Source organism: Triturus cristatus, chromosome 3_2 (assembly GCF_964204655.1).
Source record: "Triturus cristatus chromosome 3_2, aTriCri1.1, whole genome shotgun sequence".
Classification (NCBI taxonomy): Eukaryota; Metazoa; Chordata; class Amphibia; order Caudata; family Salamandridae; genus Triturus; species Triturus cristatus.
Window position 1 is genome coordinate 819,935,964 of NC_140584.1, and position 20,088 is coordinate 819,956,051.

The window sequence follows — 20,088 nt, forward strand, 5'->3', positions numbered from 1 at the left end:
AAGATTGATGTGTATTAATCTTATTATTGTATTTTTTAAATATCTGCACTGAAACTTTTTGTAACAAAGATGAGTTTTATTAGATGTACTTCGCTTTTATGACATTTATTTGTCGAATAAAGCTTTTTGGATTGCATCTGATAGCCAAATTAAAAGGAGTAAAATTCATCTGACAGCTGACAAGTGTTTCACTTCCTAAAGGCATGCAGGCCTGGGAGTTTTTATAAGGGTGAAATTAAGAAACACAAAGTATTACAACATAAATACAACATTTGTCATATTTTTGTGTGAAAGAAATCATTAATTTAAAATTTAATACATTTTACCAATATAAGGTTGAGCTAATCCAGTCCAATTTCAATAAATAAAGAATCACGCGATGATTATTGGCTGTGATGGTATTGTTTTTTTTCTGTAACATAGGGCCAAATAACTGACAATGTAAAATTAATTATGTAAAATATAACCACATATGAAATTCACCAGCTCATCTATTTACTGTTTTCTATGTCCGCAAATAAGTGAGTTATTTACAAATGACTGTGTGTTAGAATCCCATACTTAGTGTTTTTTTCAAATTGGCACTGAATTCGCTGTGTGCACACATCAGGGTGTTCTTTTTTATTTTTATTTGTTTTTAATCCTAAAAACGCCTACAGGAGTTGAAAATGTGCTAATTTTGAGGAGTTTCTAGACGAGAGTTGCATTGTAGACTTTTGAGCTCTACATTTTTTTTAAGTACTCTGCATCAGGACTGGTGTAAGCTTGGACTTTGTATCCTTGTAAGTGCTATCTCACTTTGCAGTCTTGTGTTGTATTAATAGGAAGCAACATTCTTTTGTTGGGTGAGCCCTAAAATAGCACCATTGCAATAGCATTTGTTTTTCTGAGCTGCATTTATCCCTCCCACGTTTTTTTGTCTGAGTGTGAAGGGTTAAAGCTTTGACTCGTGTTCAGAAATAAGATACCGTGGCTGATAAACATAACTTCACAAGTTCAACTCAGGAAGTTAGGTTTGGCTGTATTCACACCTCATGTGACTCCTCCTCTGTTATGGGTGTGCACACTTTCTATAGGATGTTTGTATACGAGCAAAACAGTGCAGGTGCTTGGCCGCAGATCACAGGTCTCCTAAGAGAAGTGCAAGTGTGGAGAGAGCAGCATGGCACTAAGTGAGCAAGATGTTAATGAGAATGAGGAGCTGCTCTCAGTCTTCACTCTTCAAGGTGAGGGGTAAATGGAGGCTTTGTTTCAGTTCATCACTTTATTTAGATGCAAAGACTATGTATTCACACCTTTTTCCAAATGAAGGCATGTTAATCTAAACACTTGTCTGTACCCAGTCAGTGTAAAGTAGTTTTTAAGCCAGAAGTTGATTTAGTAGAACAGGTTTGTAATCTACAGTTTAAATGTGTATTAGTATGTCTGGAACGTCCTCATTAAGTTCTTGATGTTTCCTCTGTGTTTTTTCACACAGTTGTGCATTCAGATATGAGCTGAGGTTTGCCTTTTGCTTTGTGGACGATGTGTAATTTAGCAATTCTAAATTGTTTGATACTGTTGCAAACGGGGATCACGTTAGAGCACCCGTTATAATTTGCAGTGTCGCAAACTAGCTACTCTACCATCTTTTACGAAGTGACCGCTTTAGAAAGACCCTTGATGCAGATTTCAGCACTCTTATTATTGAACAATAAACTGAGAGGAGAAAGCATCTGAGGGATTTTTGTCTTTAACGGCAGATGATTATGCAACTTGCTGTTGAGTTCCGTCTGCCGCTTGCATCCACACAGTCAGTGTGTCTAGAGGAAGATTGACACAGAAGGTGAGAATTGGGTCCTTATGTCTAAGACACTCTGTTTGTGCTAATTTGTTTGTTACCTAAGGGTAACTCCTTTTACAGGTTTTACTGTAGCCAGGGTATGCTGCAGTATGAATATGTTGACCCATGCTTTAAGATGAATAATGCCTTTTATTTTGCTACATCTCAGATCGGAGCTACAAAGTATATTGTTTTCCCAAGTTTCCTTAACATATTTTTAGAAAACCTTTATCACAATAATGTGCCTCATGCTGGAGATCATGTTCTGTGAATGTAGGAAAAAGAAGAAAAATAGGTTTTAAAATAAATTATCAAGATGTGACCTTTGTGTCCCTCCATTTATCCGGCAAAACAATTTAAGCTTCACATCAGCTGGCTGGCTTTCGAGAGCATGTCAGCACGATAGACCAGGTATTTAGGTTTAGATGAATATACTGGTGGACTGTGGTCTAGGCATGGGCAGCATGTATGCTGCCTTTGTCGACCTGAAGTCAGCCTTTGACCTGGTCTCTCGGAGCAAACTCTGGGCTGTGCGCCCGGAACAGGGGATGCCATCTGAACTGTTATCCCTTGTAGCTTGATTCCACAAAGAAAACTTTGCCCAAATAGGCTGGGGGAAGCAGGTAAATGTTACTGCTTCCTTCCCTGTCGCAAAGGGTGTGCGACAGGGTTGTGTGCTGGCCCCTACAATATTCTCGCTTTTTATTAATGGCGTCGTCAAACACCTAACCTGTGCCCCCACTCACGCCCCAACCCTAGCAGGTCCCAAAATACCCATTTTGATGTTCGCCGACGATAAGTTGATAATTTCTAAGACCCCAAGTGGTTTGCAGAAAGCATTACATCTTTTTGAAAACTTCTGCACCACTCGGAGTTTGGAAATAAACGTATCTAAAACCAGTTCATGGCGTTCAACTCGCATAGAACCTTCAAAGGAGGAATACCTTTGGAAAATCGTTTATTGGAGCAAGTAAATGCTTTCACTTATTTGGGTGTGCTATTGCAGAAAGATATGCAACATCAGTTTGTGTATTTCTTACATTTTTGGCATACACCCTTATTTTCCGTGGTTTGGAAATTGGTTATATTCTGTGTAGTAGAGTAACCGCTAAGTTGAGCGATAACGTCTATCTACACCTTGATAGTGCTGTTTAGTTCTTATAACAAACAAATGATGGACGGAATGCTGACAATGCAGGCATTCTCCCCCAGTCAAGAGATCTGGGTTAAATCCATCCTTCTTTTGCCCACTACGCCACCCCAGTTTAGACATGGCCATATGCAAATCAGTCTTGACCCTGTGCCTCATGGGGACAGTCCAGCCCGAACTGCCAAGCCATGTCTTCCCTGGACCGGAATCAAGCATCCTAGGACCGGTTTCTGGCTATCAGCCGTCATCAACCAGGATAGCTTGACTTTTTAGTTCTTATGGCATGTGACCTCAAATGAACTATATTGATGTCAGATGTGGAGACTAGTTTCAATACATTCAGATACATCCGATACGTTAAATAAAGTAATTAATGTTTCATAAGTTTTCAATCAGCTTTTCAGAACATGTGCAAAGAAACTTGTATTTAAAGGTGTATTGAAAATTGAGCGATGAATACTCATTCGCAGTGACATGAAGATGTTTGCTTAAGGCATTAAGTACATATTGTGCTTTTTTAACTACTTGTATGTAAAGTGGCCAAAAATAATTACTTACCTTTTCAACGTTGCACACCTCAGTTACAAAATGTTGGCCAGACTCAATGTTCAACCTCCCTTCAAAACTAAATTTCCCTTTTCTGGATCTGTCTATCGATCGAAATGAAGGCCCCACGCTCAATCAATCTTCAGGTAGTATATAAGACATGACCGATTGATCAATCAATCTTGTCTTATATATTACCTAAAGATTGATTGACCACGGGGCCTTTATTTCAGTGTTTTGAGGTGTGCCAGCATGTTGCTTATCGACTGCTTTGGAGAACTCTGTTGCAATATAAGCACACTGCTAAAATTAGACTAGTGGAATTCATAAATTATGCTAATTTCCAGAATCTTTCACTTTGCTGCTTAATGCCTTGACATAGCATGTATGCCACACTTTATTTATTGCAAAAAGAACAATGGATGAACAGAATGCTGAACAATATCATACTTTCACCCCAGTACAGAGATCTGGGCATAAATCGATTGTTTTTTGCTTCTCATGCCACTCCAGTTTAGACCCAGCTGTATGCAAATCAGTCTTGACCCTGTTCCCCATGGGAACAGTCTAGCCTGAAATGCCACGCCAAGTCCGTCCTGGACTGGAAACAAGCATCCTAGGACGGGTTTCAGGGTTGTGCCACTCATCAGCCAGGCTGGGTCTAAAATGGGGTGGCATGGTGAGCAAAAGAATGATGGATTTAACCCAGATCTCTTGACTGGGGTCAATGTTTGATTTGCTTTGTATTCAGTCCATCATCACATTATTTTTTAGCACGATTTATAAAGTACTAACGTAGGTGCAGGTGAAAATAAACGTTACTCACATGCAACAAACGAGTGGAAAGTCGGTGCACTAGACCATAAAAGCAGAAGCTACACAGCTATTTATTTATTCAGTTATACAGCGCAATATTCATCCGTATGGATATCACGGCGCTAAGGAGAGCGCAACCTAAGTGAGAGTGGAGTACTGAGAGAAGGTCTCTGAGTTACTGAACATATCCTAGGAAACCAATGGGTTTTCAATTTCTTCCTGAATACCAGGTAGTCATCGGTAAGCCGAAGTTCCAGTGGTAATTCAAACAAGATAGTGTGGCTCAAGGAAGCTCCCTCTGGAACACCATATTCAATGGATTTTTGGTTTGAGGAAAAGGGGCCCAGTTGTACTGACTGTGTTCTATTGCTTAAAAAGGAGCACAGCTACTGAAGGGCTTTAGAATGTATACCCTTTTCAAAAAGAGTTTTCAACAGCAGGTTGTGTCAAAAGCCGCTGATAAATCCAGCAGGATCAGGGCGGCGGCTTTACCCTAGTCAGCCTAATATTATCTAGTTATGCCAGGAGGGTAGTTTCAGTGCTATTGGTGGCTCTGAAGCCAGTTTGGGTTGGGTCCAGGAGCTCATTGGTCTCAAGGTAGTTGGTCAGTTATTTGTTTACCAACTTCTCCATCACTTTAGATGAGTATGGAAGCTGAGATATTTGTCAGTAGTTTGCTGGGTTTTGAACATCTGTACCTGCTTTTTTCGTAGGGGAACTACAGTGCCTTTTTTTCCAGATCTCTGGAAATACTGCAGTATGTAAGGATTGGTTAAATATACGGGTTACGTTGGGGCATATAATTGGTATGGTCCGAGAAAAGTTTAAATGAGGGCATGGGTCAAGTGGGGACCCTGTTTTAACTTCAGCCATTGCTTTTGCGACCTGCTCCTCGGTAAAGGGGTCAAAGTTACTGAGGTAGGATTGGGCGTTAGTATGAGGGTCTGAGGTTTCCCAATCTATATCATCTGATGGGTGCTTATCTCTGTTTGAGGAATAGATCAGAGGTTTTATCAGCAAAAAATGTGCGGATTGCCTCACAGCACTCTATTGAGGGGGACAGGACTTGGGACATGCTAGATGGTTTACATAGCTCTTTAACTATTTTGTAGAGCTCCCTAAGTGAACTGCTGTTGTCGTTTACACGCTTTGCAAAGTAGGTCTTCTTAGAGTTTTTAATAGCATTATTGTAGATTCTCATTTCCACTTTATATGACAGTCTATCCATGTCCTGTTTAGACAATCTCCACTTGTGATCTAGTGCTTTGCACTTTCTCTTCAGTATCCTAAGATCAATCGAATAACATTTTTCAGATGGTGTTCTTCTGTAGGATTTGTTCCCAAGTCTAGGAGCACATTGGTCCAGCGTATTGGAGGTTTCTGGTTGGAAGCTTTCTGCGCTCATTTACACAAACGGTGACATGAGGGCATTTGGGTCATTTAGAGAGAAATGGCACTCAAATGTGTCAGGGGTAACTAGCCTCCAGGTTCTTTTTTAACACTGCTAATGGTGTTTGGTGGCGGATTAATTTTGCCGGTAGGCTAAGGGTAAAGGTAGATCAGGGAGTGATCTGTCCACGGTCCAGGATGTGCCTGGCAATGTGTGGATCCCTAACCCAGTGTTTTAATTGCAAAATCTGCATGTCTTTGTCTGTCTAGGGGTTTTGCCACGGGGTTCTTAGCGTCTTCAAAGTGAGTGAGAAGTTCAGCGCTGGAATCCGGTTTATAACTGGGAGGGTTGTAGACAATTGCATGCCCCCCCCCCCGATTATTTTGTGGGCACAGTTTAATATTTGGAATGCTAAAATCTTGTGCTTCCCAGCTGAACCACTGATTCAGGGAGACATGTGAAACCGTCCTTAAAAAAACAAGGGTATACCACCTCCTTTCCGGCCCATTCTGTCCTGTCTCAATAATTTGTAGCCATTTGGTAGGGCAATGGCGCCATCTGGGGAGTTTTTGTCATCTAGCCAGGTCTCTATGATAAAGGCTAGGTCTTGAGTATCGTTTTGTTGCCGGGGAAAATATTTGAGGGGATAGGGCTACGTAAACTGAGTTGTAAAGCTGTGACTAGTCTGAGTTATGCTGCAAGGGCAGGGGTATTTTCATTGCAGAGATATGAGTGTATTCTGTAAGTGGAGACAGATGTGCTGTCATTGTAATGTGTTACACACACCAAAGACAAATGTAACTAACTGATGAGATCTTATTGTTGATTTGATAATAAAACATAAAGTTAAAAAATAAAGGCTAGGTCGGGCTTTTATCTCGGCTAGTACATCCCATATCTCGAGGGAGTATTTTGGCACTGCCCTAGCATTGAAATCGATGCATTTCAGTTGAGGACCGTTCTGAACGATTGAGCTCTGTGACCAATCTGGGGATACCTGGCTTTACCATTTGCAGCAAAGGCATGAGAAGGGACCCATTGTGCTCCCTGGAGAGGCTTTCATACACTGTCTCGTTACTTTGCATGCAATCTGCTAGTTCTGTGTTTTGTTTTTTTTCTCTTTCTCTCGAGTAGCAGAGGGGTTCTGGCATCTGGCCCTGGTTGGACGTGGACGGGCGCAGACTGGCTTGCCTTTGGTGCGCCAGCGGCGCACGCACCGCGGCCCCGTTTTTATGGCTGCCTATGTTGAGCATTAGACACTAGACCGCTGACCTCGGATACTACTGCTTCCGGTAACTTCCGGTTTTAGAAGATCCTGAGTCCCGGTCCCAAACCCTCCTGCCTTTCCAAAGTGCTATGTGCAGGTGTTTAACTCTACAGATTTTTCTTTTCTTACCTTCTCCTGCCAAGGAGAGGTAAATGTTATTCTCCACCCTAAGCATAGCTCATGGTTTTCTAGGTGAACAGTCGCCATCCAAATGTACCCTGGCAAGATAATGCTCTATTCAACAGCCATAATTGTAATCTGGTTACTCCAGGGTAAAACTACAGTCTAATGGTAAGTTGTTTCCCAGGAAACTGGAAACATGATTACTCGGGTCTACATTTGACCATTCTGCAGTATGGCTGTCTGTGTACAATCTTCTTTTTTAAAACTTAAAATATTTTATTAATTTTGAAAGTTAGAAGACAACACAAAAAAGTATACAATAATGCCGTATATATAGCCGAAATGTTGAAATACAGTAATTGAATTATAAATATACCTAAAATGACTAAAAGTCATGTAATTTAGTAGAAAAGAAAAGCTGAATAAGGAACAAATAAGAGATACTACTTATGTCACAGGTGTTCAACCAAAATAACCTATATAATCAAGAGTTATTACATGTACAAGGCAATAGTCATCAACCTGTCCCCCAAGCTTTTGAAACCAAGTTGTATATGATCCAAGACCACCAAGTATGGACCGATAATGTGTCAGTGGGTTTCCAATTAGTTGTCAATGATTTGATGGCTTTAGAGATCAGGTGGTCATAAAGCTTATTATGATGATCCGATCATTTAGATGATAATGCAGTAGATTTACATATAATCAGGTCATAGGTGAGGGTGTCAGTGATGGGAAGTATTTTCAATCTAACATCCCAAACATTTCTCCAAAATGTGAACATTTTAATGCACTCTAACAAAATGTTTTAAAGAAGCCTCATTTAGTTTGCAATTCCACCAGAGAGGGGTATCAACAAGTTTAACCTTTAACAATTTGCAAGGAGTACATAAACAATTAAACCAAATGAAAGCATTTGTTTATCATAAAGAGACAGGAAACCATCCTAATATATCTGATAGCCATACTTGTCTCCAAGTATCCAGGGAACAATCTGTAGAAAGTTCTGTATTCCAGTATTTACTAAGTAAGTTCAGGTTAGGTTCACAATAATTGTTTGTAAAATTTAGAGACTGTATACGTAGATCAGAAAAAGCCCTGATACAGATTTCCAAGTCGGTGGTATTTTGGGGTAAAGTATTTGGAAAAGATTTAAGCAAAACTTAGTTTGGAATTCTGAAAATGTTAATAAAACTCATTTATCATAGATATTCCCAAGGTAAAACATACCAGCATATATCCATGATTTCCAAAATGTGATGGTATGATTACATTTTATCAAAGGATTATGCCATAGAGCTAGTTTGGTAGGTTTTGAAATTGGTGAGAAAAATGAAGATACAAAATCATGTATGATTAGTTTAGGCGATCTGATAATGTCAGATGATTTGAGAAGCTTATTAGAGTTAGCCATAGATAATGTCAGTAAAGGAAATGTTGAGACCAAATGTTCCACTTTGGAGTCATTTCGGTGAATGAACAGTGTCCATGTGTGTAAAGTGTAAACCATAGAGAGCCTGGTTTGTTTCAAAATAAATGCATAATAATTTTTAAAAATCCTGTAAACCAAGTCCTCCTTTAGGTTTGGAAAGTTTGAGTTTGATATAGCAAAGCTATGGAGGTTTATGAAGCCAAAGAAACTTGGAGAAAATGCTATCTATCTAGTTTTTTTTAAAATAAAATGGGAGAGGTAATTGTAATGGGAGCATTGATAAAAGTGTAAAAATAAAGAGCAGCAAGTATCATTTTAATAGATCTTATTTTACCCCACCATGGCAAATGCAATGGAGACCAGTTACACATTTTTTCTACCTCTAGTAATCAAATAGTCACAGTTTAATATAATTGAGTGTTTAAGAGAATGTGAAAATTGGATTCCCATACATTTTAACTTTTCCTTTTATTTTTTTTGTAAACATTTTTATTAAGGTTAACAGTGGTTCACAGCCAAATACAATTAAGTAGGTCATATTACAAGACAGTACATTTTGTTTTTCAGTTCCATTGCCACAAAGAGCTCTCCACATATACAAGTAATTTTGCCATTTGTCTCAGCCCCTTAAACAGTAAAGCTGTAGTGTGATGTCCCTCAATGCTCTTCCAACGCCTTTTAGTCGCTCAGGTCCGTTAACTTTTCCTTTTGCCGTATTCTCTAACCCATCAGGGGTGCAATGAACATTCAGGGAAAATATTTCAGTATTATCAGTGTTTAAGGTATAACCTGAGACATAGGAGTATTTGTATATGAGATTGAGTACTGCAGGTATAGAGGTTGTTGGATTACTAATGTATGTTAAGATACCGTCCGCATAAGCAGATGTTTTAAGTGTAAATTTGCAGGTTCGAGTCCTATTATTTCCTTAGAATTTTGGATACTTGAAAGTAAAGGTTCGATGTCTAGCAGTAAGTGATGAAAATAAACATCCTTGCCGTGTTCCTCTATAAAGAAAAAAAGAGTTGGAGAACTGACCATTAATAAAAAGTCATGCTGAAAGTTAACCATATAATGCTGATACCATTTTAATAAATACACTTCCAAAATCAAAACAAGATGGTGTATTAAATAAAAACTGCCTGTGATTTTCTCTCCCCCCCCCCCATAGACCAGCCATATGCTTATAAATATTTTTAACTTCAGTAACAATATTGTCAGTGTTAGACCTAACAGCTTCTAATTCCTCTAATATAGTAGTGAGTAAAAGAGTCAACAATTTTTGACTTAATAGGTGGTGGAGATACTGCCTGTTTACGCTTATGTGCAGCAGATGTAGAATTGCTTTCCATGTTGAGAAATAAACAAATATTTACATGCAATGGCAGTATAAAATTGTATGGTCGAGGAATAAGCCAAACAAATATAAATCTGATGGAAATTCACCAGTGCAGCAGCTAAAACTGACAGTAGGACTGCAGCCCAAAGTTTTACCCTCTTTCTGGATCACAGTGCTACAGAAATGCACTGCATGCAGGGGACTGGAGACTCCTCATTACATGGGGTAAAGTGAAGATGAATAAGCTCCAAAAAACAGTGAAAACAGGTCATTGTACGGACTAGCGCGCCACAGATTAATGGCAGGCGGACATTTTGACTTGCGTGCTTGCACATCTGTCTCTCTAAAAGTCTAAAAAAAATTTAGATTCTGGAAGTACTCCCTAATTATTTAAATAGGGCTGCCCTCTTTCAGCTTTTCATTGCTTTGTTAGACATTTCCACTTAATTTCAGTAGAGAATGGTACTTTGGGCGTGGGTAGGATTACTTTAACAATGTTCTGTTGATTCGGTGGGCACTTAACTGATTCTGTTGCTCTGGACAAGTGACCAGCATGGTGAGGAGTAGACTGAAGGGTGTTTGCATTTTTCCAGTCTTTGGGTACTTTTTATCACATACATGCTCACTAGTGCATGCTTACGGTTTGCTGTTGTCCCAGAAATCACTGGGACACAACGAATAGATAGAAAGCTTTTATGCCAGGTGCCTCCCAGTTAGATGAAAGACCTCTATTGTAGCAGTGAACATGTTGAACATACATGCTTTTGTAGATGTAAATAACACATTCTCTGGCCTGCATACAAAATAAAGGCACACCTCCCTATGACTCCTAACAACTCAACTGTATTCTCAATAGTTTTGGTTTGGTGGAAACCTATGATGATTAAAGTAGTGCCTTTGAACAATGTGTGGAATATTCTGGCATAAAATATATGTATTAAGTATTGTATCTGTTTTAAAAGTATTTTACTTCTGCATTTCACATATCATGTTTTTTTTTTTTTTTTAAAGCTTAACACTAAAAGGATTGTTTTTATTTCCTATCTTATTCTGTTTAACGTCTCGCTGTCTCAGCTTTTGCTGACCTTTCTTCTTCCTCCTTGGAAGGATCTCTCCAGTCCGACCCTTTTGCTCAAGGTAATTCTGGGTCTTTTCTTTCTCCTTTGTTGTTCTGTGGTGGCTGTCCTTTACTACGCCTGTGCATGGTTTTATGTATATCAGCGACTGACAGTTGTATGTGTGTGTTGTATGTACAGATGACTCCTAGGTATTAAGGTAGAAAGCCACTCTTAAACCTCACCTTACTAGGCAATTAATTATGGACAATCCCGCTAGAAGGATTTGTTTTTTAAATATCTCAATTATATACTTCCATCATTGGAATTTTGTGAGCCAAAAAGAAAATCACTGCTGTTTCTGCAACATTAAAACATTTTATTGTTCACAAAGGTTTATGATGATTTAAACTCAGTAACACAGCAAAACCATAATAACTCTTCTATAGAAGGTGAGGTGTCTGTTTGTATCTATGTGTAAGCAAAGCATGGTACCCAAATGAACAATATATTTTAACTGTCAGGGTAAAATTGCAAGGTACTTCGTATTGTTCTTGATTTGGCTCCAATTTATACATTGAAAAGACCCGTAATCTGGACAAACCACCCCTCTCTTTTTTTATTGATTGGAGTCCTCCGTTTAAACTTAATCCCAAGACTATCATCCTTACTGCTTCAATACTATTTATTAGGACACGTCTACATTAGAGTGTCCCCATAAACCAACAGGATCCATCTTATCTACACATTGTTTGTCCCCATTACGAAGCAAAGTCAAATTTGTTTCGTTGTCGACAAGTGACACCTGTGTGTGTTCTGGGCCTAGACACAAACCTCCAGAGTGAGACATGCTGCAATCTCTCAGTATTGAAGTTTGTGCAGTGCAGCTCTTGGACACCTCTGTACTACACCTAGACTTCGATTCTGACTCTTTAATGGAGATGGTCCAAAGTTCCCAAACGTCTTAGACTATTGTTGCATCAGCCCCCACAATAGAATCACACAACACTCGTGTGATAAAGGTTAAGCAGTCTCCTACTAGTCCTTGAGAACTCCTCTTTAACTTCACACAATAAAATTAGAGCTCTTTACTTGTCCTGCTATGGTTGGGGACAGATTACTTATGATCTTGCACAGTGTCTTTGCCTTCCAGAGTTCTCAAGGCTGACCTGCCACAATGTAAACTTGAAGGGGCCCGTGTGTAATAAGTGAGAGACTGCATTCCATTATATAATCTGGATAATTCCCTTCGTCATCCATATTTTCCGAAATAAGTCTTTCACTTCTCTTTGTGGGGAAACAAGGAGTCGTTCAATCTTTGGCCAATTTTCATTGTTCCAAAGCTCTAGACTGCTCTATCTCCATGGGTTTGACACGTGCATCTGTGGCCAGACCATGCCCAATTCCATTGCCTGTTGATAATCCACTTGGATCACAAACCACTTTCCTACTACGAGATCTCAGCTGCACAACAAGCAAGCTATTTGTCTGTGAATACCGCTAGTGACTTGATACAGGTAAGCTCTAGATCAGTGGTTCTTAACTTGTGGTTCGTGGAATCCCAAGGGTCCGCAATGCCTGATAAGGGGTCCATGACTGTTTAGAGTTTTTTTTTTTTTTTATTTTTTTTTTTTTTTTAAACCGTTTATTGCAGTTTATAGAAGTTACAGGTATGGGCCTACAACCACACGGCCGGCCGCTAGAGCATCAAAAGCATATTACATACATACAGCAAAAAGCTTTCTCAGCGGTGCACAGTAGGAAGACAGGAGTGAGCAATGGTGCAGGCCTCACAGCTCCATGCCCACAGTACGGTTCCATTTTCTTAACGCAAAACAACGTAAACAAACCACAACCGCAAGGCAACCCTCGATCCAAAGTGACAACACGTGCTCCATAAGTGGGGGATCCAAACCAGCAGCAAAATTCTGAAGAGGGGGACGGGAGTAGATCAGGGACTGGGGGACCGCGCGCCCGCGGCCAAGGGAGGGGCGCCATCTAGGGAGACGGAGCCGGCGAGGCCGCCGGTAGCAGCGGCGGCTCACAAATACCCCCGCGGTAGGCGTTCCAGGGGCCCCAGAGTTTCATCCACGCCCCAGGCTTACCCCTCGCCACATACACCACCTTTTCACGAAACATACACCAATCCATATGCTCTTTCCAGGCCGACACCGCAGGGGGCCTCTGGGATCCCCACAATTGGGCAATATCACGCTTGGCTATCATGTATCCCAGAGTCACCCACCGCGCCTGCGGGACCGAGTAGTCATTTGGTTCCCAGACATTCAGCAAGCATCTCCTCGCTTCAGGCAGCAGCGCGACACGCGTAACCATTCGTAGAACCTCATGCACACCACGCCAGAATCGCTCCACCTTCGGGCACTCCCACAGTATATGCATGAAAGTCGCCAACGCACCACAGCCACGCTTACACATTCCATCACCGGCAAAACCCATACGTAAAAGCCTTGGCCCCGTCACGTAGACCCGGTGAAGGATCTTGAGCTGGACGAAACGAAGGCGAGCCGGGATGGCCACCTCTTTCGGAGAGGCCACCGCGGAGATCCAATCCTCGTCGTCCAGCTCCAGCCCGTCGGCAACCCAAGCCTCGCGGAGACTAGTCAGCAGACACGATCTATCGTTAATCAATTTTTTGTATATGAGGGAGATCGTGCTGTCCGGGACATGGCCATCTAGCACTCTGTCCTCCAGGGGGGAAGACTCCGGAATGGATGCAACATCCGGGAAGACGGAGCCCAGCGCATGGCGGACCTGTAGGTACCGAAAGTACTCACTGCCCTGCAGCTGAAACTCCGCCTGCAGCGTCTCAAAAGTTTTGAATCCCCCCCTCGTCCAGAGATCTCCCACCGTGCTGATTCCGATCGTGTCCCACTTCTCGAAGCCCTTCGACGTCCACAGGGAGCCCAACCTCTCAGATGCATACAGCGGAGACGCTCGGGTCAAACGGTCCTTCCACCCCATAGCTGCATTAGCCGCGTGCCAGACACGCACCATGACACGCGTCGGTCCCGTCAAACGGGAGTCGGGCGCGCCAGAGTAGAGCGCTCGATTATAATCGCCACCGGGCAGAAGCGTCCTGTCCATCTCAAATGCCGGGTTCAAGGCGGGCCCGTAAAGGCCATGATTAATTGCAGCTAGTTGGGAGGCCCAGTAATACCGTTTGATGTCCGGGAGGGCGACCCCTCCATCGTACCACGGGAGCGTCAATTTAGCCAGAGCAATACGCGGCCTCCCGTCCCAGAACAGGCGCCGCTGGAGGCCCTCCACCTCGCGAAAGTAGCGTGCCGGGACCAGGTCCATGGTATTCTGGAGGGCGTAGAGGAAGCGCGGCAGGGACATCATTTTAAATAAGGCCGCTCGGCCGAGCGGCGAGAGCGGCAGACGCCGCCAGCGCACCACGTCCTCCCTCAGACGCTGGAGGGGGAGCAACAAGTTCCGCTCATAGCGGGCCTCCGGGTCAAGAGTGATATATATACCCAGGTACCGGAAACCCTGGGAGGCAATCTGGATCGGACAGTCCCGTGGCAAGACCGGGGCCTCCCCGGAAAGCACATAGACACAGGATTTCGCCCAGTTGATGACCAGGCCTGAGTTGCGACCGAAGGAGCGCAAAACATCAACCAGGACGATCAGTGACTTGCGCGGGGAGGCGAGATACAAAAGGATATCGTCAGCATAGAGGGACACGCGGTCCTCATGCTCGGGGGTCCAGCGGAGACCACGGATAGAAGGGTGCCACCGCAACCACTCCGCCAGGGGCTCCATGGCCAGGGCGAACAGGAGAGGCGACAGGGGACAACCCTGTCGCGTGCCCCGCCCCAGCGCGAATGGGGCAGATACTCGCCCATTCACCACCACCTGCGCCAACGGGCCCGAATATAGCAATTTGACCCAGCTGACGAAACCCGGGCCGAACCCAAACTTCGCCAGCATCGCCCAAATATATGGCCATTCGAGCGTATCAAACGCCATGGTGGCGTCCAAGGACGCCAGGATGGCCGGCTCCCGTACAAATGGGACACGCGCGAGCACCCCGTGTAAGCGCCGCAGATTAAGCGCCGTGTTGCGGTGTGGTATAAAGCCCGATTGGTCTTGGTGGACCAAATCGCCCACCACGCCAACCAACCGGTTGGCCAACACCTTGGCGAGGATTTTGGGCTCCGCGTTCAGAAGCGAAATCGGCCTATAGGATGTGACCCGCTCACGGGGCTTCCCCTCCTTATGGATCACCACAATTGTAGCCAGACGCTGGTCCGGCGGGAGGGAGCCCTGCGAGTGGGCCGCAAGGAACATCGCGCGCAGGTGGGGCGCCAACACATCCGGGCGTAGCTTGTATAGCTCAATGGGAATACCATTGGGGCCCATGGCCTTGCCGGATGCAACCGAGCGAATAGCCGAGGCAATTTCGTCCGAGGTGGGCGGGGCATCCAGCGAATCCCTGTCCTCCACCGTAAGGGAGGGCAGTGCGATGTCCCGAAGCAAGGCATGGGAATCTTCCTCCGAGCAGGGAGAAACCGGGGAGTAGACTTCGCGGAAATAATCCGCGAAGCAGGAGACAATGGCTTCCGGCTCAGTGACGCACACACCATCCACGCTCTCAATCAGAGGCACCACGCGGCTCGCTCTTTCCCTCTTGTCCAACCACGCAATCAATTTGCCAGCCTTGTCACCCACATCATACAATCGCCCCTGCTGCTCTCTACTGAGGCCCCTGGCCGCCTCCGTGACGAGGGCCCGATAGGCCGCCTGCTTTAAGTGCAAAGCATGCAACTTGGCGTCTGTTACCCCGCTCCCCAGGTCACCCTCCAGTTCTGCAATCTCGGCCTCAACCCGGGTCACCTCCTCCCGCTCGCGCCGCCGGGCATTGGAAATAAAGGAGAGGGCCTCCCCTCTAAGAACCACCTTGAAAGCCTCCCACAGGGAGATGGCAGACGGGACCGACCCCACATTCTCATCGAAATAGCGCTGTAAGGATTTGATCAAGTCGGCACGAATGGTGGGGTCGCGCAAATACCATGCATTGATCGGGGCCACTCTGCCATCCCCCCTCGGGAAGACATCGAAATGCAACAACAATGGGGAGTGGTCTGAGATACCCCGTGCCAAATGGCGCACCTCCCCCACCCTCCCTGCCTGGGCCGCCGGGACAAGGATGTAATCAAGCCGCGAGAGGCTACCATGGGCCCCCGAGTGGAAGGTGTACTGTTGCAATACGGGATGCTTTAAGCGCCAGCAATCCACCAGGCCCAGCGTGTCTAAAAGGCCGGGCAGCCACGCCTGTGCCCGGGGGAGGTCCCTAGGGGGATGGCGATCCATAGACCCAGAGGCAACCGCGTTAAAGTCCCCTCCAACCACCAACAGGCCACCCGGAAGGTCCAGAAGGAGGCGCCCCAGGTCCGCAAATGTAGTGGCTTGTAACCCAGGCGGGACGTACACTGATATAAAGATAAACACTCTACCCTCCATTCGCCCCACCAGAACAGTGTAGCGTCCCCTCTCATCATGGCGCACCTCGTCAATCTCCAACGGGAGCGAGTTCTTGACCATAATACCCACCCCCCGCGAGCCCGAAGTGAAGCCGGAGTGGGCCGCCAAACGATATCCCCGCCGATTCATTGCATGAAAGGTGTTACCTATAAGGTGTGTCTCCTGCAGGAAGACAACATCTGGAGAAATACGTTTTAAATACTGCAGGACCACACCACGCTTAATCCTATCCCCCAGGCCGTTAACATTCCATGACAACACAATCAAATCCCTACCCCCCATCATACGTCAAAACAATCGGTCGCCCCCCACCGAGCATCTTAAAAACAACAAAACAGTTGCGGGTTGGCCTTGCGGTGCTAACAAACAACACACCCCCCCCACCCCCCGGTCCCAACAGAACTCCCCCCTCCCTGCACCCCTGCATGAGCCCAGACAGCCCCCCCAAAGTGCAGTGTGCCTGTCGCCCCATAGCTAAGTACTAACTAGTCCCCCCGAGGAGGAGGGAAGCCCCCAGCAGACCCCACCCGACCTCCATGGGAGGGGAACATACGAAAGCAATATATGGTAAAGGAACAATATCCAGAGCAAGGCCTATACAGTCACCCCTCAATTCTGATCCGGCGGGCCCTCCCCGCCAGCCGCGCCCCCCCCCACCCCGATCTCCAGGCAAAGTATCTAACCAGTCCCCAGCCACCTCGGGCCGGTCGAAGAAGTGCGTACGGCCATCCACCTCCACCCTCAGCTTAGCCGGAAAGAGCATTGAGTACTTGAGGTTTAGGTCCCTTAGGCGACGTTTAATACCAAGAAAGCTCTGTCGCTGCTTCTGGACCGCCGGAGTAAAGTCTGGGTAGAAGTGTACATCCATGTTATCCAGCCTGACCGGTCCCTGTTGCCTGGAGGTCTGGAGGATGGCGTCTCTGTCCCGGAAATTAAAAATCCGGGCAATAATAGGCCGCGGCGGTGCACCGGTCTTAGGGCGGCCCCCAGGGACCCGGTGGGCACGCTCCACCGCAAAAAGCTTACTCAGCCCCCGGGGCTGGAGATGGGTCAGGATCAGTTCTTCCACGAAGAGATCTGCCGCCTCCGCCTCTCGGCCCTCCGGCACACCAATAATGCGAACATTGTTCCTCCGGGCCCGACCCTCGGAATCCTCCAGTCGCCGGTCCATCAGGGCGCTCGCCTGGCCAAGCCGGCGCACCTCCTTCTGGAGGGCCACCACGTCCATAGTGAGGCTCGTTGTGGTGTGGGCCAGGGAGTCAACTCGGTCGTTCGTTTTTGACAAGTCTGCCCTCACATGCCCACATCCACCAGGACCGAGTCAATTTTTTGCGCCAAGGTATCGAAACGCTGGTCCACTGAGGCCTTCATCTCTGCGATGGCGCCCATGACGTCCCGGAGGGTCAGATCCACCGGTTGGGCAGGCGCCTCCGTCGGGCCCACCAGGGATGACCGCGATGTCTCCGGAGAACCCTTCTGGAGCGTGTAGCGATCCATACTATTGGCCTGGTGCGCCGTGCCACGGCGGGTTGTCTTCATCTTCGCCCGGTCGCCATCTTGTTTGGTGGACATGCTGGCCCTTCCACCGTCGTGCCAAGATCTCCAAACGGGCCGCCACACCAAATCACGGGTGTCAGGGGGGGGGGGGGCGGGGGCGACCACCGGGCCGCGGGTCAACCCACCGCCGGCGGGTCAGCCGGGCACCTGGACAAGGCCACACCACCGCACCCCGCTCCGCAGCCCGACCCCGCCTGAGGCAAGGAGGGCGCAAAAGCGAAAGTGAAAGTGCGGGGTACGCGAGTCGCCCAGCCCCGCTCGCCGCTGTTATTCACTTCGTCCCCGGATCGCCCCACTACTCCAATCCGGGGGGCCGGCGAGGAGAAGGCCGCAACCTTCAATCGATGCTCCCACCGGTGTTCGGGGTCCGATTCGAGCCCAAAAAACGGGTGGCGCCTCAGCTCGGGTTCACCGACACAGTCCCCTCAACAAGGACAGGATATCGCCAGGATTAATTCAGGAGGTCGCGGAGGTCCTCGGGAGCCTCGCACCTACGCGGCCATCTTGGTTGCGCGCTAGGCTCCTCCCCCCGTTTAGAGTTTTTTAAAATAATTTTAGTAGAGTATTAAAGTATATACAAAATAGAAACGTTTATAATGCTCTGTAAATGTAAAGAAATTTGAAATTGGAGGCTAAAAATGATGTTGGTATCGTTTGATTCATGGAAGGATGATTGGTGGCTCACATTGAAGCACTGGTGTCTGCCAACAAAAACAGAGGAAGCATTAGGAATAAAAAACCCAAAGTATTATGCTAAAGCTTAGCATTTTGCTTTGTGTTTTATAGATAAAAACCTAGTTAGAAAAGCCCCATCGTTTACATTAAATTGAAATCAAAATTTAATAATGCATGTATTTCTTCAGTTTTGTGTATTTCTTTTGAAGTTCTAATCATAGAAATTACTGAGGCTCGGGGTTTCCACCTTCTAGTAGTAATTCAGAGGACGTCCACAGAAGTTAAGAAACGCTGCTGTAGATGTTCCTCACAGTGCAAAAAAGTCCTGATCCCACACCGATCATGATAAACCTCATTACTCTTACTCAGAAAGTAACTCACACAGAAACTTTAACCCCTTGTGTGCCCCGCCCTTTCCCCGCCCTGTGACGGGCGGTGAATTAGCGGGCGGGGTTCATGACGAGATAGTCTCGTCATGGGCACAGCGCAACCGCGGCCCATGACGAGACCATCTCAAGGGGTTAAACACTTGAAATTACTTCAGGCACGTCTCTTTGTATCATCTAAGTGACCGATTGATCCATCAAAGGCTTTTTGCACTCCTGATGGTGTGAATGCTAAAATATGTAAAGCCTCTTGCCCACCTGTTCCCATATAATTTAAAAGTCTATAGTGTACCTCTCTTTTACACCTATACTTCAGTAAAACTGGTAGAACACATACTTCTGTACTAGAAGTCCAGGTGTACGAGGCTCACTGAAATGTCATGCACATGTTAAATAATTAAACTCAGTGTGTCAGCTACCTGCTGTTGTATATGTTCTCGAAATACATAACCCAGGAAGGGGCCTTGTGATGCAGGGCTGTGCCCCAAATAATATTGTTTTGCTGGCATCAGTACTAGTACATTGTTAAAAGCTGGGCTTGGGCATCGTATTTACAGGTAAGAAGTAGGGGTGGGCGATAAATTCCGAGTTTTTGCCGTTCCGTTCTCTGGTAAAACTCTACCAACCACAGAGTGGCAGAGTTTTCTCTTGTGTGCGACTCGCATATGTTAAGTTGGTGAGGGGGAATTGGCGCCCCTACGTGATTTTCGGATGCTAGGATGGCACCTGGTAAGATTTCTCAGTGTGGGCGGTCGAGGGCAGTCTCGACTGTTAGCGGTGAGAAAGCTGCAGCTCAAGCACAAAATCTGCTCTAGCAGCAGCAAATAAGCAGCACCCTCTGGCACACCACGTGGTGCTGTCCGTGCTAATTTTGCTGCAGTGTCTTATTGGAGAGGGTGTAAATCAGAAAGAAACAGTATGCAACAGTGTTTAGTAGAACTGGTATTCTGTGCATGATATGTTGAAAGGTTCCGTTAGGCTGTGGTAAAGTCCCTGCATTTTAGATTTATTTTAGCTACACA

The 20,088-nt window shown here is 45.6% G+C and overlaps 2 protein-coding genes across 5 annotated transcripts in view; one reads left to right on the top strand and one right to left on the bottom strand.

Annotated features, from left to right (window-relative positions):
* The window catches only part of STRADB (STE20 related adaptor beta), a 390,751-nt gene that overhangs the window by 327,705 nt on the left and 42,958 nt on the right, over positions 1-20,088 (bottom strand). The gene's annotated exons all lie outside the window — the stretch shown is intronic.
* The window catches only part of TRAK2 (trafficking kinesin protein 2), a 376,229-nt gene that overhangs the window by 169,388 nt on the left and 186,753 nt on the right, over positions 1-20,088 (top strand). For 2 of the 4 annotated variants that reach the window (XM_085648987.1, XM_085648988.1), the window contains exon 4: positions 10,960-11,022. The exons of 1 other annotated variant lie outside the window; for it this stretch is intronic. In XM_085648987.1, coding sequence (XP_085505113.1) covers positions 10,960-11,022 — 63 coding nt within the window. Of the gene's footprint in view, positions 1-1,083; positions 1,227-10,959; positions 11,023-20,088 lie in introns of those variants that run through there. One more of the 4 variants, XM_085648990.1, reaches the window with a different exon arrangement.